Genomic DNA, 22,690 nt, shown 5'->3' with positions numbered 1-22,690 from the left:
GGGGTAGCTCTAGCAGGGCAGAAATTTGACTAACTGACTTATTGGAAAGGTGGCATCCTATGACGGTGCCACGTTGAAAGTCACCGAGCTCTTCAGTAAGGCCATTCTGCTGCCAATGTTTGTTTTTGGAGATTGCATGGCTTTGTGCTCGATTTTAGACACCTGAAATAGCCGAACCCACTCATTTGAAGGGGTGTCCGCGTACTTTTGTATAGATAGTGTAGTGTGTTTGAGAAGACAACAAATGACATATGATAGGTAGACCTGCAGGCAGTTCTACATGTATATGTATCAGAAAATAACACACACATATCATTACTGCAACATTTATTGACTCACACACTCCTTCACTCATTCTCACGAAACACACACACACACACACACACACATTTTAAAGGCAAAGCTGCACCCAAGTGTAGGACAATTGAAGAGTGGACATCACAAGATTGCCGAAAAATACGCTATGTGGGGTGTCGAGGAGGAAGTTTCACGGTACAATACGACATGAGTTACAGTGTACACACAACCGTCACCGTCGTTCTGTCGTAGGGATACCCACCCACATGCTGTGCAAAAGAACAATCATGGTTCACAAGGACCTGATTAATATAAGATATGATATATAATATATGCATGTTTTGGCAGTACAAAATAAAACAGTCATCTGCAAAACAAACCCATAGTCATCATTGAATCTCAGTGTAGATTTAGGAGGAGGCAGAGAGAGCATAGTGAGTCCAGGGAGACGCTCTGAGAAGGAGAAGGAGAAGGAGAAGGAGAGGGAGGACGCAGGAGGAGGTGGTTCAGCAGAAGGAAGATGTTAAGCTGTTCTGAGCTTCCTGACAGTTCTCTTAGACATTGCCTAACTTTCCGTTGCCACCAACAACAGACACCGGGTCTCAGATAGAGAGTATATACAGTGCATACAGTACTTCTGACATCATCTAATATGTGATATACCAGGTACCATTCAAAACCTCCCTCTTCTCTCCTGTCTTCTTACAACATGGGAACTGTGACTGAGGAATGCTGGGTGGAGTCAAGAGCAGAGGTTGGTGGAGGACCTCATGCCTCTCCATCTTGATCAGATGGTGGTCTAGCCTGCAGGCAGGGCTAAGGGCCTGGAGTTAGGGGCCTGGGGCTATGGGCCTGGGGTTAGGGGTCAAGCCCAGTGGGTTAGGGGTCCATTATCACCAGCACTTAGCCAAGGGCACCAGCTGGGGCGGTCTGATCCTTAGACTGGGACTGAAGATATCCTTCACCTCTGTCTCCAGCCTCACTCCGGGGACCTTGAAGACTGATACAGCTGGGGGGGGTACAGAGAGAGACAGATACAGAGGGGGAGAGAGAGAGAGCGAAAGAGAGCGAGAGAGAGCGAGAGTCAGGCAATTCTTACGGCTACACATCATTATAAAGTCAGGTGAAAAAGTTCCTCAGCCAGCTCACTAACAGTAACCAAAAGATAAACATCTCCCACACTAACTCCCGGAGAAGCCTTGTAGGGCAGTTGGTCTGACAGATACCGATCATGGCAGCTCAGACAGCTTAGAGCCCAAAACGCCACCACGCCCTCCTTCCAGACTTACTGGCTACTCGCTGGGACGCGATCAAAGGGGCCTCTCATAGGCACCTGGTGTTGGGTGTGGTCGTGTACAGTCCAGCTAGAGCCCCATCCCTAACAACTACAATGGCTTCTCTTCTCAACACTTGATGCTGCTCGCCTCTGTTCCAGTTATATCGTGATACATTGTGTGAAGGTAGAAGGGCTACTCATTACTACTGGTCTGTTTCTAGGCCTTCTCCCTTCTGCCTTGCCAAGACCTTGGCATCATTAAAATAAGTTTGTTCTTCCTGGAGAGAACCTTCTCTCCCCACGCTCTTTCACTTCTTAGTTGCTCTCTCTCGCTCTCTTTCTCTCAGTTGCTCTCTCTCGCTCCCTATTCTCCTTCTCCGCTCTGTTCATTGATGTCTCTCCCCTACTGTCTATTCTCCCTGTCTGGGATGCCATGCAGAGTAGTAGCAGTAATGATGGCTCATTCTCGAAAGAGCAGAGTGTGTGTGTGTGTGTTTAACAATACTTGTGGGGATAGTAAACAAACAAAAATTTGATCAACTGGGGAAATTTTGTTGGTGGGAGGTCAAATGTGTTCAGTTTTGGGTTATGGTTAGGAGCTAGGGTTAGGTTTATGGTTAAGGTTAGGTTTTTGGGTTAGGGCACGGGTTAGGGGTTAAGGAAAATAGGATTTCGAATGGGACTGAATTGTATGTCCCCACAAGGTTAGATGCGCAAGACTGTGTGTGTGTGTGTGTGTGTGTGTGTGTGTGTGTGTGTGTGTGTGTGTGCACGCTCCCGCGCATGCATCTGCCAGCATATGTGTGTAGGACACATTCAGCTGGAAGCCTACTAGTTGACCATATCAGGCACTGTATCCCCTGAGGCTTTATTCCTATCTAATACATTCCTACATTTCCACTAATATCTATCCTAGTACTCCCTGTACTCTTCTTCTGTTCACTGAATATTATTTATATGGCCTTGAAAAACACATCTATGTTCAAACCGAACCAGGCAGACTGTCAGCGGGATAGACAGACAGGTGGAGAGAGACTTCAAATGCAACTCTGCTTACTTATACATCCACTTTCCTGATGTATATCTATTTAGCCACCCGAGAGCTGTGGAGACAGTCTGATCTCTTCAAAGGAGCCATCTGTGCTCACAGTAGGAAGCTCGTGTCTTTAATCATACGTCGGATGGGTAGACTGTTTAAGTGACAAACTGCACTGGAGTTTAGTGCAACGGAGTGTCAATCTCTCTCCCCGGCAGGGAGAAACAGAGAATGTTGATGGGGGGTGTCAGAGGAGGGAAATACTGTATATGCGCATGAATACGCACGCACACGTACAAACACATGCTTAGTCTCCCACATGTGTGTATATACACACACACCCACACCCACACACACACACACACCACATTATGCATCACTTGATTGTCATTGCTGTGACAAAAAAACACATTCATATTGCATAGATAGATTGATATGTTATGTGTTTCATTGATGTGGAGTGACACACACACACTCACTGTCTCGTAGCTGCATGATGGGGGGTGGTAGCGTGTTGAAATAGGGGTGCTGCAGTGCATCCTGGGCCGAGATGCGGTCTCGTGGGATGGTGATCAGAATCTTCTGGGCCAGGTCCTCTGTCTTATAGGGCAACTTGGACAGTCTGAGGGGGAAGCAGAGGGGACTGACTATAAGAGATACACACACACACTGACGGACAACCCCCAATAGATACACATACTTTATGTAAATGATTTTACATCCACAGCCATTAGACATATAACAACAACCCAGCCACACTTCTCAGTCATTTGCATTAATTCAAGTCAATTTTCCCTACTGGCGTGCATAGCTCTGTCCCCCCCCCGCCCCTGCTTTGTGTGCCTCCTCGCTGTCCTACCGAAGCAACTTTTATTTCACAATGTAATTATCTGCTATTTCTGTGTGTGTTTTTCTGACAGTGTCCATGTATTTGGAGAAAAGAGCGTTTGGTCCCAACAGGGGGTCTAGTTAATTAAATCCATGGCTAGAACAAGAGAGAGGGGGGGAGATGGGTGGGGAGAGGGGGGAGGAGATGGGCGGGGGAGAGACCGACTCCCATTCATCAGTCTTGAAAAGACCTGCATTAAAAATCACACCATAACTCCCCTGAGTCTCGCTCAAACTCTCTCTCTCTCTCTCCCTTCCTCACTGTCTCTCATTTAAATCCATTAGATCCATATTCCTAGTAATGTGTTTTCCTATTTCAGAGTGATTTTTTTTCAGACAAGACTGCATTAGTGTGCTACAGACTGTTGAGTGGGTCTCATATTTGTTATGACAGCGAGTCAGAGACTACTCCAGACATCCTCTCTCTCCCATAACTCGACTGTGTGTGTGTGCACGTGTGTGTATGTGCCTGTGTGTGTGTGTGTGTGTGTGTGTCTGGCCCCCCCTGTGGGCTGGTACAGGAGCAGAGCTGTGTTGGGTCAGATGTCACCATGATGGTAGGAAGGGGGAGGAAGGCGGGGGGAGGGGAGGAGACACGCCTGGCCAGACAAAGAATCTCCTGTTACCACAGGGCTAACTGCCCACCTCTGCTGCCCCCCCAGCCGGAGGCAATGGAATGGGCAAACACACACGGCCGTCCAAAACGGTGTAGTTCCGTACCCTACACTATGTACACATGTGTCCAAACTCTACCTCTACAGTCACTTATATGCTGGAGCAGAATACTATTTGTATCAAATGTTCACATTTGCAGGTTGCTGAGATACAAACCTGCACGACTTAAACAGATCTGCAAGACATACTAAACACATTCCCAAACTCAGAGTACTGACAGAACGCTGAGCAAACTGATTTCACCGTACCTTTTCCAAACATTCCTGAATTGCTGGGGCTGACATGGTTGAAACCACTCTGTAGGAAGAGGAGAGCAGCACGAGCAGGTTAGTTAGGAAATGTTTGGCCTGCAACTATGGCTGCAAAGGCATATGCACGATGGAACAGGGAGGTGGTCAGCCCACAGGACACAACAACAACGAATGTCTGTGTAAACTTACGGTAAAAGTAGGCCTCGTTCTCTTTGATGATTCATACTACAGCTAGGGCATCCTGGAGGGGAGACTAAGTGAAACATGCTTTGGCACTACTGATCGCAATTTGTGGTTTCTGGGCCCTGGCGTAGAGTTTTAATGAGAGTGTTTTAACGGTTGATTAGCCGGTGCTTTGGACAGCCCCGATGCTCCATGATGAATTAATAGTGAACCGTGGAGATAGAACTTGTTAGAAATAAAATCACTTCAAAAAAATATATTTAAAAAATTTATACGCTCAGTCTCTCCTGCAGTGTGCAACGGAGCATAAACAAACATACATTTTTAGACAAGCATTCTCTATAGTATAGGCTAGCTATCACTTTCCCCTGGCCAGTCAGGTCACTGAAGGAATATTTCCCCAATATTTTCCCTCTTCCCTTCTTGGCCTCTCCCTGTTCTGTGCTGGCCACCCGCTCTGCCCTGCTGAAAGCCGCCCAGGCCTTTATCTATTGGTCCATTCAGCTCCCACATCTGGAGAGGCCCAGTGGTGCCAGCAGCAGTCAGGGGGCCAGGTAGGGAGCTAGCCAGGAGGGAGAGAGGGGGGATGGGGAGAGGAGAAGATACCTAGGGTCATGCCCACACAAGGACAACCAACATGGTTGTCCTAAAACACCACAGTAACGTGCATGTGCACACGCCTGCACCCCCCTGTCAGACACAGAGGTTCTAAGTCCAGCCATTCTTCATGCCCAGATTGCGCCCCCCACCCCCACACAGACAAGGCAGAGAAAGCTGTCTGGCTCACCCTCCTGCCTGTGTGTGTGTGTGTGTGTGTGTGTGTGTGTGTGTGTGTGTGTGTGTGTGTGTGTGTGTGTGTGTGTGTGTGTGTGTGTGTGTGTGTGTGCGTGTGTGTGTGTGTGTGTGTGTGTGTGTGTGAGCATGTGAGCGGAGTTGAGCAGTTGAAAGTCCCGCTCATCTCTGGAGTTGGTGCTTGCACACTGTTCCCGGCTCTCCATGTGCTTCCATACTGCTCAGCTAAAAACCGCTCCGGGCTCACAGGGGAGATCAAACTGCCAAATTCGCTCCATTCATTCAAATCCCAATTTAACCAACACCCATCTATTTCCGTGGCTACCTGGAACTACCAATTGGATTTTAAGTATTGAAACCAAACCATATGGATTTGAATGAAAACCATTTTGAATAAACATGAAAAGGTGAATGTAAGAATGTCATATAAACACTCTAAATAGGTCAGGAGACAGACAGGAAGCGTAAGAAGGAACGGAAATGAATTACTTAGGCTATATTATTTCTATTATTTCAAAGCTATAGCCTACAAAGAAATACATTGTGAAGCGTTTGTGAGTGTGACACAATAGGCTGGTAGGGACATAAAGGGCTCAGTATTTCAACCACATGTCATTGTATTAAACCATTATAATGTATATATTGTGCATATGGGCTGCGACTTACTTAGAATTAAATACAAAATTCAACAAAAAAATGAAAGCATTTAAAGAATTCATTTTTCAGAAACATGAGTGATGGTGCCTGGAGAGCCGGTCAGCAGCAGACAATTAATATCCTCCTCACGCTTGCAGAACAGTTGTGGATGCTAAACACCCCTTTGGCCCTTCTTGCCAGGTTGGTCAGAGACGCTGAGTTGTGTTTTTGTTTTTCTATAGGTAGGCCTAAAGTTTTTTTAGGCAAAATAACTCAATGAAAACGGAAGCTCCTTGAACGTGGGAATATGCCAGGCCCATTGGGCCAAAATCAATTATTGTATAGATATTAGAACGAAAATGAACAAAACGTTTAAGTTTATAAATGCTTTGCCACGATGACACACTTAGTTATCTACCCACCTATTTCCTTTCTTTTAGCAGGTGCACATAGCAAGCTTCTGGGATATGTGTCTTTTCAGATTCCACAAGGATTCTTTAGTTGTGGACACTAAATCATCGCACTTGCTCTTCATCCTCATCTTTGTACGTCACCTTGATTTAGCACCTGTGTGTTTTATCAGTGTCTTTATGAACATATTTAGGGAACTCCATGACAGTAGCTAAAGCAAAGGGGCTATAGCAGCACACACGCAGACTACAAATGCATGCTGGGACGGGCATGCCCCGAGCTCGTGAAGTGGGCAAAATTGGAGCGGGCGAGAAGACCGATGCTCCAGCCTTTAAAAATCTGGCTCTTATGCTCCAGTCAAATTGGGCACGTTCTGCTCCTCGCTCCGCTCCACTCCACTCCACTCACATACTTCAGTGTGCGCAAGCATCTGCCTGTCTTGTCTATCTTCTCATCTCCCAGCCTCACCGCTGTGTTTGCTTTACACATATTTTATACAGAACGTTCTCTCTTTTTGACTTCCAGACGTTTCTACTAGCCCATCTTCTCTCAGCATCTCGTCGCCCCCGACCAATGTCAGAGCCCGTATTGAACTGCATGGGGCAGCGCAGACAGGACCCACTGTGTAGTTTGGAGATTCATCTATGCATTTATTCAGCATTTATGAATCTTATGTTTATTTATTCATGTTTGCTGAGGAACTTTAAGATTTAACAGTCTGAGGTTTTGAATTCCTATGGGTCTTGTAGGGGAGGAATTAGCAAAGACAAAGAGTAGCCCATATTTTCTGCAGCGCAACACACACACACACACACACACACACACACACACACACACACACACACACAGTCTTGTATAACTAACCTTGTGGAGACACACAATTCAGTCCTTCAAAATGCTATTTTCCCTAACCCCTAACCCCAACCTTAATGCCAAAACCTAATCTTAACCCAAAAATGTAACCTTAACCATAACCCTAGCTCCTGACCCTAACACTAATTCTAGCCTTAACCCTAAAACCCAAAGGAATAGCATTTTAACTTGTGGGGACTAACAAAATGTCCCCAGTTGGACAAATGTTTGTTTGTTTACTATTCTTGTATAGTTTATAGTCTATAGTTAAACACACACACACACACACACACACACACACACACACACACACACACACACACAGTCAGCTGTGAAACATGTCGCCCTCAAACTCCCTTTGTAGCCCATTACTGGAAGAGTGGGAAGACAGGCTGACTCAGGTTCAACTCAGCATGAGGTTTAAATCTCAGGGTTGGATGGAAGAGTATAAAAGACTGACAAGTACACACATCTGGGTATGGTGTCATTGATCGTGGTTTACAAGGTGAAAGTGAGAGATCAGCATAGGCGAGTCAGAGGAGTAGAGCTCTGTTCAAAACCACACCGTCTGGAGGTCCATTTGAAGGTCTTTGCCGTTCCTGACATCATTCTCTCTCAGACCAAAGAGTTAACTCCCACACATAGCCTTCACACGGACTCCTCTCGCAGGTGTGTTTGTCGGCCACACGCCATGCATCTCAACTCTCTTAAACCACAGTGCATTAGAAAGAGCTGAAATACTCTCTTCCCATAGCCGTCTTAAATGCCACGAGTCTGGAAAGCAAAAGTAGTACAAAAGACCAACAGGCCCACAGTCCCATACAACCCCAACAAAAATGTATCTCGTTGACTTCTTCTACCCCCTAGTGGTTAGGGATGAGCCACACAGCAAACCATGAGTCTCGTCTGCTGTGGTTTATGTCGAGCTTTATTAAGTGTGTAGATTACCCAGACTAATCCCAAACTAATCCCTCCCTGACCTTTCTCTGACCCAATGGGAATGACTGTATTTTCTCAGCAGCACATAGATTGGATTATTGTAATGGTCATGAGGGAGGAGGAGGAGGATGAAAGGGATGAAGAGTTTCTCACCTGGTCTGAAGTTGGGCAGCTCGTTCACTCCTGGCCACGTCTCCTCAGTCGGGACCCCTACGACCTGGAGACAGACAAAAAGGGTCCAGAGTGAGCCGTCAACCGCCATCTCTACTAGTTTTTATGGATCTACACTCTTAGAAAAAAGGCTTCCAAAGGGGTTCTTCGTCTGTCCCCATAAGAAAACACTTTTGGGTTCCAGGTAGAACCTTTTTGGGGTTCCACGAAGAACCCGCTGTAGAACGGTTCTACCTGGAACCAAAAATGTTTCTCCAAAGGGAACAGCCAAAGAACCCGTTAAGCATCTAGATAGCACCTTTTTTTCCCCTAAGAGTGGAGAGAGGATGATACCATTGAAAAGAGTGAAAGGGGGGATCCTACTCACAGTCCATACGTTCTGCAGCTGCTCAAAGACGTCTGCCACCCCTGGAAAGGCTGGCGTCCCCTGGAGCATCTCAATGAAGATGCATCCAGCTCCCCTGGAAGACAACACAGGTTGGAGGGAGTCATTTAATAATCAGTGAAAAGACAGAGAAGGACGGGACATCTTTCTTCAGTACTTCATAATCGGCACAATTAAGTGTCCTTGGTAAAAATATGATACCTTCCGAAATATACAGCACGAAAGCAAATACCTAGGTTATGCCCAACCCATTTGATAATTGCTGTTAAAATACTAACCCTTTTGGTACATTTCTCTTTGTATTCAAAGACCTTAAACAACATGTGGTCCCAATCTTTTCTTTTTGGAAAGGTCAAATAGAAACCTGCCCAGATATCATTAACATTAATGCACAGGATGGTTTATACCAACGCTTATGCTATTCATTAGTACAAAATTATTTTAACTCTGGGGGGAAATAATATTTTGCTTAGGAGAGCAACTCTAAACGTTTGTTTTTCAGTATGGCACCAAAACATCATTAAACAAAGGCCAAGAGGTTAAACTCTTCTGAACACGCAACATTCTCTGAGCCAACCTGAGGTAACTCACTCTGCAGGAGAGTACTGGTGGCAACACTAGTGGCAGCTACTCTTAAACCACCACTGATGCCGGGTTCAAAACAACTGAGAACTAGGAAATCTCCGACTTCAGTGCGTTCAAGGTAACTGGGAACTCTGAAAAAAAAACAGCTCCGACTAGGAAAAATGACGTCATGAATTGACCTAGTCCCCCCCCCCCCCAGAGTTCCCAGTTGTCTTGAAAGAACCATGATACAGTGGTCTAAGTAGTTATGCAGTCTCTAGAACAGTATGGACACGGCCCAGTGGTATTCTGGTGTTGATCTGGTTCAATAATGGTGGGTTCAGATCTGGCTGTCCAGTGGGAAAAAGCTGATTGAAATGACTTTATTGCAACCTTGCCTGCAGGGTGGTTGTTTATGGAGGATGTTCAGACCCTGTCCAAATATGGGATATTGTCTGTCCAAATATGTCCAGTCCACTCACCAGATGTCCAGAGCAGTGGAGTAATCAGTGGAACCCAGGAGGACATCAGGAGGTCGGTACCACAGAGTCACCACCTCAGACGAATAGGTCTGGCACGGGATGGACTTGGACCGGGCCAGCCCTAGTGGACACAGACGGAACCATATAGTTATAACATGAATACAAAACCACATATAACACACATATCACATGAAATTTTATTTGTCACATACACATGGCTAGCAGATGTTAATGTGAGTGTAGCGAAATGCTTGTGCTTCTAGTTCCGACAGTGCAGTAATAACCAACGAGTAATCTAACAATTCCCCAACAACTATCTAATACACACAAATCTAAAGGGGTGAATGAGAATATGTACATGTAAGTATATGGATGAACGATGGCTGAGCGGCATAGGCAAGGTGCAGTAGATGGTATAAAACACAGTATATACAGTCGAAGTTGGAAGTTTGCATACACCTTAGCCAAATACATTTAAACTCAGTTTTTCACAATTCCTGACATTTAATCCAAGTAAAAATTCCCTGTCTTAGGTCAGTTAAGATCACCACTTTATTTTAAGAATGTCAAATGTCAGAATAATAGCAGAGAGAATTATTTATTCAGCTTTATTTATTTCACCACATTCCCAGTGGGTCAGAAGTTTAAATACACTCAATTACTATTTGGGAGCATTGCCTTTAAATTGTTTAACTAAATTGTTTAACTTGGGTCAAATGTTTCGGGTAGCCTCCACAAGCTTCCCACAATAAGTTGGGTGAATTTTGGCCCATTCCTCCTGACAGAGCTGGTGTACCTGAGTCAGAATTGTAGGCCTCCTTGCTCGCACATGCTTTTTCAGTTCTGCCCACACATTTTCTATAGAATTGAGGTCAGGGCTTTGTGATGGCCACTCCAATACCTTGACTTTGTTGTCCTTAAGCCAATTTGCCACAACAAGTATGCTTGGGGTAATTGTCCATTTGGAAGACCCATTTGTGACCAAGCTTCAACTTCCTGACTGATGCTTTGAGATGTTGCTTCAATATATCCACAGAATTTTCTTTCCTCATGGTGGCATATATTTTGTGAAGTGCACCAGTCCCTCCTGCAGCAAAGCACCCCCACAACATGATGCTGTACCCCTGTGCTTCACGGTTGGGATGGTGTTTTTCGGCTTGCAAGCATCCCCCTTTTTCCTCCAAACATAACGATGGTCATTATGGCCAAACAGTTCTATTTTTGTTTCATCAGACCAGAGGACATTTCTCAAAAAAGTACGATATTTGTCCCCATGTGCAGTTGCAAACCGTAGTCTGGCTTTTTTATGGCGATTTGGAGCAGTGGCTTCTTCCTTGCTGACCGGCCTTTCAGGTTATGTCGATATAGGACTCAGTTTTACTGTGGATATAGATACTTTTGTACCTTTTTCCGCCAGCATCTTCACATGGTCCAAGGTCCAAGGTCCTTTGCTCTGGGATTGATTTGCACTTTTTGCACCAAAGTACGTTCATCTCTAGGAGACAGAACTCCTTCCTGAGCGATATGATGGCTGCGTGGTCCCATGGTGTTTATACTTGCGTACTATTGTTTGTACAGATGAACGTGGTACCTTCAGGCGTTTGGAAATTGCTCCCATGGATGAACCAGACCTGTGGAGGTCTACAATTTTTTTTCTGAGGTCTTGGCTGATTTCTTTTGATTTTCCCATGATGTCAAGCAAAGGCACTGAGTTTGAAGGTAGACCTTGAAATACATCCACAGGTACACCTCCAATTGACACAAATTATGTCAATTAGCGTATCAGAAGCTTCTAAAGCCATGACATCATTGTCTGGAATTTTCCAAGCTGTTTAAAGGCACAGTCAACTTAGTGTATGTAAACGTCTGACCCACAGGAATTGTGATACAGTGAATTATAAGTTAAATAATCTGTCTGTAAACAATTGTTGGAAAAATGACTTGTGTCATACACAAATTAGATGTCCTAACCGACTTGCCAAAACTATAGTTGGATAACAAGAAATCTGTGGAGTGGTTGAAAAACTAGTTTTAATGACTTCAACCTAAGTGTATGTAAACTTCAACTGTACATATGATATGTGAAATGTAAGATATGTAAACCTTATTAAAGTGGCATTATTTAGAGTGGCATTGTATAAAGTGACTAGTGATCCATTTATTAAAGTGGCCAGTGATTGGGTCTCAATGTAGGCAGCAGCCTCTCTGAGTTAGTGATTTTGCTGTTTAGCAGTCTGATGGCCTTGAGATAGAAGCTGTAAGATGAAGTTATAATACCACCTGTATACATCTGTATAATAACACATTATAAAGAGAGAGTTATACCACAGGCTTCTACAGAGGATAGACAATGAACAAGCCAGAACTTAAGAGGCTGTGGAGGGGTTGGCTTGGGTTAGGATTGTGGTTGAGGCTAAGGTTAGGTTTGAACCGGGATGTGGATATGAAGCTTGGGTTAGGATTGTGGTTGAGGCTAGGGTTAGGTTTGAACCGGGATGTGGATATGAAGCTTGGGTTAGGATTGTGGTTGAGGCTAAGGTTAGGTTTGAACCGGGATGTGGATATGAAGCTAGGGTTAGGGTTGTGGTTGAGGCTAAGGTTAGGTTTGAACCGGGATGTGGATATGAAGCTTGGGTTAGGATTGTGGTTGAGACTAGGGTTAGGTTTGAACCGGGATGTGGATATGAAGCTAGGGTTAGGATTGTGGTTGAGGCTAGGGTTAGGTTTGAACCGGGATGTGGATATGAAGCTTGGGTTAGGATTGTGGTTGAGGCTAGGGTTAGGTTTGAACCGGGATGTGGATATGAAGCTAGGGTTAGGGTTGTGGTTGAGGCTAGGGTTAGGTTTGAACCGGGATGTGGATATGAGCTCCTCTTCCTCCCGGGGAAGGACTGCCCATTCCATGATCTCGCCATCACGGTTGACAACTCCATTGTGTCCTCCTCCCAGAGCGCTAAGAACCTTGGCGTGATCCTGGACAACACCCTGTCGTTCTCAACTAACATCAAGGCGGTGGCCCGTTGTTGTAGGTTCATGCTCTACAACATCCGCAGAGTACGACCCTGCCTCACACAGGAAGCAGCGCAGGTCCTAATCCAGGCACTTGTCATCTCCCGTCTGGATTACTGCAACTCGCTGTTGGCTGGGCTCCCTGCCTGTGCCATTAAACCCCTACAACTCATCCAGAACGCCGCAGCCCGTCTGGTGTTCAACCTTCCCAAGTTCTCTCACGTCACCCCGCTCCTCCGCTCTCTCCACTGGCTTCCAGTTGAAACTCGCATCCGCTACAAGACCATGGTGCTTGCCTACGGAGCTGTGAGGGGAACGGCACCTCAGTACCTCCAGGCTCTGATCAGGCCCTACACCCAAACAAGGGCACTGCGTTCATCCACCTCTGGCCTGCTCGCCTCCCTACCACTGAGGAAGTACAGTTCCCGCGCAGCCCAGTCAAAACTGTTCGCTGCTCTGGCCCCCCAATGGTGGAACAAACTCCCTCACGACGCCAGGACAGCGGAGTCAATCACCACCTTCCGGAGACACCTGAAACCCCACCTCTTTCAGGAATACCTAGGATAGGATAAAGTAATCCTTCTCACCCCCCTTAAAAGATTTAGATGCACTATTGTAAAGTGGCTGTTCCACTGGATGTCTTAAGGTGAACGCACCAATTTGTAAGTCGCTCTGGATAAGAGCGTCTGCTAAATGACTTAAATGTAAATGTAAATGTAATGCTAGGGTTAGGGTTGTGGTTGAGGCTAGGGTTAGGGTTAGGTTTGAACCGGGACGTGGATATGAAGCTAGGGTTAGGGTAGAACCGGGATATGGACATGAAGCTTGGGTTAGGGTTGTGGCTGAGGGTTAGTGTTGAGTCGGGGTGTGGACATGAAACTAGGATTAGGGTTGAGGTTAGGGTTGAACCAGAATGTGGACATGAAGCTAGGGTTTGGTTTACCGAAGTCGGCCAGTTTGAGCTCCCCCAGGTAGCTGATGAGCAGGTTCTGGGGTTTGAGGTCCCGATGCAGGATCCTCCGACCGTGGATGTAGGACAGACCCCGCAGCAGCTGGAACATGAAGATCTGACGGACAGACAGACAGACAGACAGACAGACAGACAGACAGACAGACAGACAGACAGACAGACAGACAGACAGACAGACAGACAGACATGCAGGAAGAGTATGGTCAATGGTGAACAATTAAAACAACTGAAAGAGCAGAGGACAGATTTTCGGGTGAGAGGGAAAACGTATGTAATTTGTTGAGGTTCTGTTGATCAAAATATTGAACTTACCCTGACATTGTAGGAATGCAGGCCCCCTGGGTGCTGCGTCATATACTCAGCCAAGTCTGTTTGTACGTACTCAAAGACAAATGTGAGTGCCTCTTTGGTGTGGATGATGTCATGGAGCAGGACAATGTTGGCGTGTTTCAGGCCTTTCAGGAGGGAGGCTGGACAGAGACAAAGAGCGAATACTAATTCACTTTGCTCACAGTGGAAATGGAATTCGAAAAGCGCCTGCAATTCTCCTTAACATGCTAAAGCTAACATGACTTGACTTCAGTTCATTTCCTGGGTGGGTGCTCTGAGACGTCGAAGTATCAATCCTGTTTCGCATGTACAGCATGTGCCTCCTGGAAAAGCTCTCACCCTCTCGGATGGCAGTGAATGGTACGCCTTCTTCCGTCTTCATACGGATCACCTTCAAGGCCACCAGGTGCCCGTTTATCCTGAGGGCAGAGTAGAGGAGAGTAACAGAGAAGGTGAACATCCCACGGCTCAGTTATGGTAAGAGAGGATACAGGCAAATCTATTCATCTATTATCATTTATAACGGAGAGGTACAATTCAGGACCTCATTAAATGTAAAGAAAAACACAATCGAACCTCGCCCTCCATTTCTGCATTGCTGCCAACCAATCAAATCACATCTCCTACCTGACCGAAAAAACTCTTATCTTAGTGCAGCTGTGGCTTTTGGCAGCTCTCTGCCTGCTCTTCTGAAGTCTGACTTGATGAGTTAATAATGCTCTCTGCCTGGTCTTCTGGAGTCTGACTTGATGAGTTAATAAAGCTCTCTGCCTGGTCTTCTGGAGTCTGACTTGATGAGTTAATAAAGCTCTCTGCCTGCTCTTCTGAAGTCTGACTTGATGAGTTAATAAAGCTCTCTGCCTGGTCTTCTGAAGTCTGACTTGATGAGTTAATAAAGCTCTCTGCCTGGTCTTCTGAAGTCTGACTTGATGAGTTAATAAAGCTCTCTGCCTGCTCTTCTGAAGTCTGACTTGATGAGTTAATAAAGCTCTCTGCCTGGTCTTCTGAAGTCTGACTTAATGAGTTAATAAAGCTCTCTGCCTGGTCTTCTGGAGTCTGACTTTATGAGTTAATAAAGCTCTCTGCCTGCTCTTCTGAGGTCTGACTTGATGAGTTAATAATGCTCTCTGCCTGGTCTTCTGAAGTCTGACTTGATGAGTTAATAATGCTCTCTGCCTGGTCTTCTCGAGTCTGACTTGATGAGTTAATAATGCTCTCTGCCTGGTCTTCTGAAGTCTGACTTGATGAGTTAATAATGCTCTCTGCCTGGTCTTCTGAAGTCTGACTTAATGAGTTAATAAAGCTCTCTGCCTGGTCTTCTCGAGTCTGACTTGATGAGTTAATAATGCTCTCTGCCTGGTCTTCTCGAGTCTGACTTGATGAGTTAATAATGCTCTCTGCCTGGTCTTCTGAAGTCTGACTTGATGAGTTAATAATGCTCTCTGCCTGGTCTTCTGGAGTCTGACTTGATGAGTTAATAAAGCTCTCTGCCTGGTCTTCTGAAGTCTGACTTGATGAGTTAATAAAGCTCTCTGCCTGGTCTTCTGAAGTCTGACTTGATGAGTTAATAAAGCTCTCTGCCTGGTCTTCTCGAGTCTGACTTGATGAGTTAATAAAGCTCTCTGCCTGGTCTTCTGAAGTCTGACTTAATGAGTTAATAAAGCTCTCTGTCCTGAACACTAGCATAACGTCACCAACGATTTGTATAACTGAAGCAAGACAGACACACAGCCTGTCGTTTCAAATGGGTGGGCAGAGCCAAGCACAAGCTTGTGAGATCCTATTGTCACGTTCTAGCACACATTTGCATATTTCCGTTAGGGAAAGCCTACTCTGTGAAGTGTGCGTGTGCAATAACTAAATAACTACATTTGCCTTCTAAACAAGGGTAAAGTCTACAAAACTTAGTCTCACTCTATTCGTAACAGATTATACTTTTGGGAACCATAAACTGCATTGAGATCAATCGTTTAATTGTCAGCCAAAATCCATCTCGTTCCATCTTCTCCCACTGCCGGCCACTGGGCTTCCTCTCACTACCATATTTGGTGAAATCCGGTGAAATACCTGTTCTATCTGTGACGTGACCTCTGGCAGCCTCGACTGTGTGCTGTTTGACCGTATGAAGTGAAACCACTGTGAGAGGCTTTATATGCTCTTTGCTCGTTAGCGTAGAACCGTCCAATAGACACTCACAAAAAAAAAAACGACCTTGTCCTTCGTCAAACAAACAGCACAGGGGGCAAATAGGGTCAGTCAAATCAATACCAGCTGACATAGCGGTTTAGTTTGTAGGGATAGTATAAAAGATGTGTCATAGACGAATGACTACACTGACCTATTGGACGTTGTCAGGGTGGGTGACGTAATTATTGAGCTGTTGATCAGTGTTGAGTTGTGGTAATGTCTTACAGCTTATAGCACCTGTACTGACTTCAGATTCCGCTTGCTCTTCGGGGTCAAGGTCGGGTTACTGCATAAGCACTTGATGACAACTGATTGATTGATTGATACTGACCGGCTGATTCCCTTGTAGACTGTAGCGTATGTCCCCTCCCCTATCTTCTCCAGGTTCAGGTAGGAGTTGGCTGTGCCAAACTGTAGGCCTGTTTTCTGTGAGGACGGACACGCGTGTGTTAGGTGGGGTAAGGTACGGATCTCAAACATTTACAGTACATCTTCATATTGACAGAGTGCGGTAACTGCAGGTACATTACAGATATAACCAGGTGCCCAAGCCAAGCCTGATCCCAGATCTGTTTGTACTATCTTGCCAAATCCTAAAGTCATTGTCACACACCATAGTAAATCATACAGGTGCATCAAAGTGACTGAAAAATTGCTTCTACCTCTTGGCCATCAGACTGTTAAACAGCCGTCACTAACACAGAGAGGCTGCTGCCTACATACAGACTTGAAATCATTGGCCACTCTAACAAATGGATCACTAGTCACATTATTCATGTCACTGTAATAATGATGTTTACATATCTTGCATTACTCATCTCATATGTATATACTGTATTTTATACCATCTATTGCATCTTGCCTATGTCACTCTGTTATTGCTCATCCATATATTTATAAGTACATATTCTTATTTCATCCCTTTACTTAGATTTGTGTGTATTGGGTAGTTGTGGAATTGTTAGATTACTTGTTGATATTGATGCACTGTCGGAACTAGAAGCACAAGCTTTTCGCTACACTCGCAATAACATCTGCTAACCATGTGTATGTGACCAATAACATTTGATTTGATAACAGATTCTGGGATCAGGCTAAACTTCCCAGTGCTCACCCATTGGAAGTCCTGATCGAAACTTTTCCCTCCCATAGGGTCACTGTTGCTGCGTCCTCTCTGGACCGCCAGCCTGCGGACCTGCAGCGTGTGGAACCAGTGAGGCCGGGGATTGGAGTAGGACGGGTCTGTCTCATCCAACTGGCCAGGTGAAGGAGAGAGAATAGAGGGAGACAGGAGAGAGAGAGTGGTGGATGCAAATAAACACATGGCAGGCGAGAGAGAGCGAGAGAGAGAGAGAGAGAGAGAGAGAGCGAGAGAGAGAGAGCGAGAGAGAGAGAGAGTGTGAGAGAGAGAGAGAGAGAGAGAGAGAGAGAGAGAGAGCGAGAGAGAGAGCGAAAGAGTGTGTGAGAGAGAGAGAGAGAGAGAGAGCGAGAGAGTGAGAAGAGAGAGAGAGAGAGAGAGAGAGAGCGAGAGAGCGAGAGAGAGAGAGAGAGAGAGAGAGAGAGAGAGAGAGCGAGAGCGAGAGAGAGACGGATAGACACAGAAGGACAGACACGAGAGGAAATATGAGGAGATTGTTATGGGTTGAAAAGTTTCTCAGCCTCCCCATCAAACTGTGGCTAACAACATGAAAGACACAGAGGATGCTGGGTATACAAAACATTAAGAACACTTGCTCTTTCCATGACATAGACTGACCAGGTGAATCCAGGTGAAGGCTATGATCCCTTATTGATGTCAGTGTAGACAGAAAGGGAGGAGACAGGTTAAAGAAGGATTTTTAAGCCGTGACACAATTGAGACAAGGATTGTGTATGTGTGCCAGTCAGAGTGTGAATCGGCAAGACAAAATATTTAAGTGCCTTTGAACGGGGATATGGTAGTAGGTGCCAGGCGCAGTGTCGAGAACTGCAGGTTCCCCTGTGTATCAACAATGGTCCACCACCAAAAGGACATCCAGCCAACTTGACACAACTGTGGGAAGCACTGGAGTCAACATGGGCCAGCATCCCTGTGTGACACTTCTGACACCTTGTGGAACTCATGCCCCGACGAATCGAGGCTGTTCTGAGGGTAAAGAGGGGGGGGTTCTTAATGTTTGGTGTACTCAGTGTAAAAGTCACAGTAGAGTGCAGGACGTTTCAATGTGAGCTGTGCTGATACAGGGGCCTGTGATGTCCCACGGGAACACTATCCATCACCTCACCACCGCTACGCTACTCAATTGAATTGCTTTCCTCTGTTCCTGTCGACAGCACCTTTTTCCCAAAAAATACATTGGTTAGACACGGCAGAATGTGTGTTGTGGATTCTCTGAATGTTGTGGACAGGCAGCCCACTGTTGTGATGACACCTCTATTATCGTAACTGGCCATCTTGCAGCTAGTCAGCTAGAATACATTACCCACCAGCTTGGTTTACAACTTTGGCATAAAAACAAAGGGGAATTCCCCGAGAGAAAAGGTTACTGTCAATGCAGAGGTAGGAGCGTTTTCCCCGAGAGAGAATTCCCCATCAGGAGCATTTCATTGAACTTAATTGGTGTGTGCACAGGGCACACTGACAGAGAGAGATCCTTAAAGCCACGACAACATTGACATCATGTGACACTCAGTGTTGGTGTGATAATCCAAGGACACTGACAGTAATAACACAGTGACACCAGCCGTCACCCTAACCAAGCCTGCAGAATCACACACACACACACACACACACACACACACACACACACACACACACACACACACACATGCTAACTGCTACCTCAGCAGACGGTAAGGATGTGACACTCCTGCTCTGGGGAGATGGGGGCTCCTCCATTCCCTCCTCCTCTTGCTCATCCTCCCTCCCCCTCCTTCTCCTCTTTCTCCATCTTCTTCGACCACAACACAGCACCAGCAGCAACTCCGGGCACACAGAGTAGCTGTGGCCTTGACCCTCCATCTCAAATCTTCAAATCTTCCTCTCCCTCCTCTCTCACTTTCTAGGCACTTTCATCTCTCCTCACACTCCTTCCCTCTCTCGGTCTCTCTTTCTTTCCTGTTTTCGGTGCGGTGGGTTGGCCCTGAATCTCATTTGACAAGCATGAGTCTGGCTCCAGGAGTACAGTCCCATGACCCCCTCCCTATCCCAGTAGCAGATAAACGCAAACACCATGGTAACTCGACCTAATTTGAACAAGAGTGTACATTCAAGTCAGCACAAGCTGAAGAAGAGACGACAAGTGTGTCTCGGAGTGCGTGTGTGTGTGTGTGTGTGTGTGTGTGAAGAGAGACGCAAAGGGAAGGGGACAGAGAGGAACTCATGGAGGGAAATCTAATTTGAGTGTTTTATATACGAATTAACATTCTATTTCTGTTCCATTTAGGGGTTGGTGGAGGGGGGAAGGGGTTCTGTCTCTTTTCCTCTACACACCCCCTGAGGCTTCTCTCCTGTCTTCTTCTCTGGTATTTATTTGAATGGAATCCCAAATATTTGCATGGGGCATTCCGAATACAATACAGTGAGTGATTGATAGAATCTCCATTATCCCTCAACCGCTTTCGCTCATTGCTCATCCACCCCTCCAGAAAGTCTTGGCGTGCCCGAAAACACAGTTTGAGGCCTAACACAATCTAGCTCCAGACCCATTCCCAGCCTGTACGAGGGCGAGGTGTGAGGACTGAGAGGGACTGCGTGTGAGGGGAGAGACCAGCGGGTGAAAACAGTCTCCCACAGAGCTGCCATAACCTGACAATCTGAACCACGAGCAGCTTTTACTGTATGTGGTCTATTTCCCCCATTTTCCATCCCCTGAAAACATTTTCTTAACTGCATACATAACATTTCTGTGCAGGTTTTGGAGGACACAGGGCAGTTGGTACCACCACATAATGATGCTTTCTGTGAGTGCTGAGTGGTCCACGTAGAGCAGCATCAAATGGGAATTAGCTCCATAAAGAGTGTAAGTATTGTTTTAGTAGTCGAGGACAGGGCAGGGCAGGCTAGGATGTATAGCTCAGAGGGGAGACAAGGCTATTTTTGTCTCGCTTTCTTTTCAGAGACGTAGAATGTCGAATCTGACTGTGCTCTTTCCGCTATGGGGAGGAGACAGGACTTAATGGCCCTTGAAATGAAATGCCTCTCCAACTTCAACGCGACAGCGGGAGCAACGCTGAGTGGTGGTGGTGGTGGAGTGTGTGTGTGTGTGTATCTACAGCCCCTCCCTCCCTCCATCTCCTCCACCCACTCTTCTCAGCAGGGGGCAGTGTTGACTATTCTATATCTTCTCTCTCCCCAGGAGGGACGGAGGACGCCAGAGAGAACCAGAGAGAGGGAACAACAAAGTACGTCTAACTGTCTAAAACTCTTGTGATACATAGTCGAATCTGACCCTTAAAAATAGTATTTCGTAAGTGTTTCAGTCACAGACAATAACATAGGGTATATTACCTCCTCATATCCCAGCTGTCTTTGCTTCAGACCTGCCAGGAACAAAAGACAGAAAGAGTGAACACTTGTTAAGAACACTTGGATAGAACACTGGTTAGAACACTATGATAGAACACCTGGATAGAACACTTGTTAGAACTTATGATAGAACACTTGTTAAGAACACTGGTTAGAACACTATGATAGAACACTTGGATAGAACACTGGTTGGAACACTTGGATAGAACACTGGTTAGAACACTATGATAGAACACCTGGATAGAACACTTGTTAGAACTTATGATAGAACACTTGTTAAGAACACTGGTTAGAACACTATGATAGAACACTTGTTAAGAACACTGGTTAGAACACTATGATAGAACACTTGGATAGAACACTTGGATAGAACACTTGGATAGAACACTGGTTGGAACACTTGGATAGAACACTGGTTAGAACACTATGATAGAACACTTGGATAGAACACTGGTTAGAACACTATCATAGAACACTTGGATAGAACACTGGTTGGAACACTTGGATAGAACACTGGTTAGAACACTATGATAGAACACCTGGATAGAACACTTGTTAGAACTTATGATAGAACACTTGTTAAGAACACTGGTTAGAACACTATGATAGAACACTTGGATTGAACACTGGTTAGAACACTATGATAGAACACTTGTTAAGAACACTGGTTAGAACACTATGATAGAACACTTGGATAGAACACTTGGATAGAACACTGATTGGAACACTTGGATAGAACACTGGTTAGAACACTATGATAGAACACTTGGATAGAACACTGGTTAGAACACTATCATAGAACACTTGGATAGAACACTGGTTGGAACACTTGGATAGAACACTGGTTAGAACACTATGATAGAACACTTGGATAGAACACTGGTTGGAACACTATGATATAACACTTGGATAGAACACTGGTTAGAACACTATGATAGAACACTTGGATAGAACACTGGTTGGAACACTATGATAGAACACTTGGATAGAACACTGGTTAGAACACTATGATAGAACACTTGGATAGAAACACTGGTTTAGAACACTATGACAGAACACTTGGATAGAACACTGGTTGGAACACTATGATAGAACACTTGGATAGAACACTGGTTAGAACACTATGATATAACACTTGGATAGAACACTGGTTAGAACAATATGACAGAACACTTGGATAGAACACTGGTTGGAACACTATGATAGAACACTTGGATAGAACACTGGTTAGAACACTATGATATAACACTTGGATAGAACACTGGTTAGAACACTATGATAGAACACTTGGATAGAACACTTGGATAGAAACACTGGTTAGAACACTATGATAGAACACTTGGATAGAACACATGGTTGGAACACACGGTTAGAACACTTGGATAGAACACATGGTTGGAACACATGGAAACAACATTTGGACCGAACCACTTGGACCAAACCATAAACTTTAAGGTCCTGTGTTACAAGGATGCTACAATGTCTACTGCTGCTATCGTTGCTTTATAAGAATTCAGCTGAAGATAACATTGAACGTTAAGTCCATTGTGGTAAAATTCTGTAGCTGAGAGATTCTAATGGAATGTGAAAAGTGGAGCAGAGAAGTCAAATGAGAGAGGAGTGGAGCAGGGAAGGAAGGAGAGGAGGAGGAGGGAGAGGAAGAGGATGAGTGACAGGAGGAAGAGATGGAAATGTGAGTGTGTGATGTGAGTGATGATGTTGATATAAGTTGGGGAGTGTGAGACAGTGAGAGACAGAGAGAGACTTGGAGAAAGACACGGACAGACAGAGAGAGACTTGGAGAGAGAGACGGAGAGAGACTTGGAGAGAGTGACAGAGAGACAGAGAG

At 45.4% G+C, this 22,690-nt stretch overlaps 1 protein-coding gene across 3 annotated transcripts in view; it reads right to left on the bottom strand.

Moving 5' to 3' along the window:
* Positions 1-312: 312 nt before the first annotated feature.
* Positions 313-22,690, bottom strand: part of cdk15 (cyclin-dependent kinase 15) — a 40,496-nt gene continuing 18,118 nt past the window's right edge. For 2 of the 3 annotated variants that reach the window (XM_065018786.1, XM_065018785.1), the window contains 12 exons: positions 20,824-20,855; positions 17,449-17,589; positions 16,666-16,760; positions 14,487-14,566; positions 14,130-14,287; positions 13,791-13,914; positions 9,839-9,959; positions 8,775-8,868; positions 8,390-8,453; positions 4,421-4,469; positions 3,089-3,231; positions 313-1,306 (listed from right to left, as the gene is read on the bottom strand). In XM_065018786.1, the coding sequence (XP_064874858.1) occupies positions 1,191-1,306; positions 3,089-3,231; positions 4,421-4,469; positions 8,390-8,453; positions 8,775-8,868; positions 9,839-9,959; positions 13,791-13,914; positions 14,130-14,287; positions 14,487-14,566; positions 16,666-16,760; positions 17,449-17,589; positions 20,824-20,855 (1,217 nt within the window). In that variant the 3' untranslated portion in view covers positions 313-1,190. Of the gene's footprint in view, positions 1,307-3,088; positions 3,232-4,420; positions 4,470-8,389; positions 8,454-8,774; positions 8,869-9,838; positions 9,960-13,790; positions 13,915-14,129; positions 14,288-14,486; positions 14,567-16,665; positions 16,761-17,448; positions 17,590-20,823; positions 20,856-22,690 lie in introns of those variants that run through there. The other variant, XM_065018787.1, reaches the window with a different exon arrangement.

Source organism: Oncorhynchus nerka, linkage group LG5 (genome assembly GCF_034236695.1).
Source record: "Oncorhynchus nerka isolate Pitt River linkage group LG5, Oner_Uvic_2.0, whole genome shotgun sequence".
Lineage (NCBI taxonomy): Eukaryota > Metazoa > Chordata > Actinopteri > Salmoniformes > Salmonidae > Oncorhynchus > Oncorhynchus nerka.
This window is presented reverse-complemented; position numbering and strand designations above follow the sequence as displayed.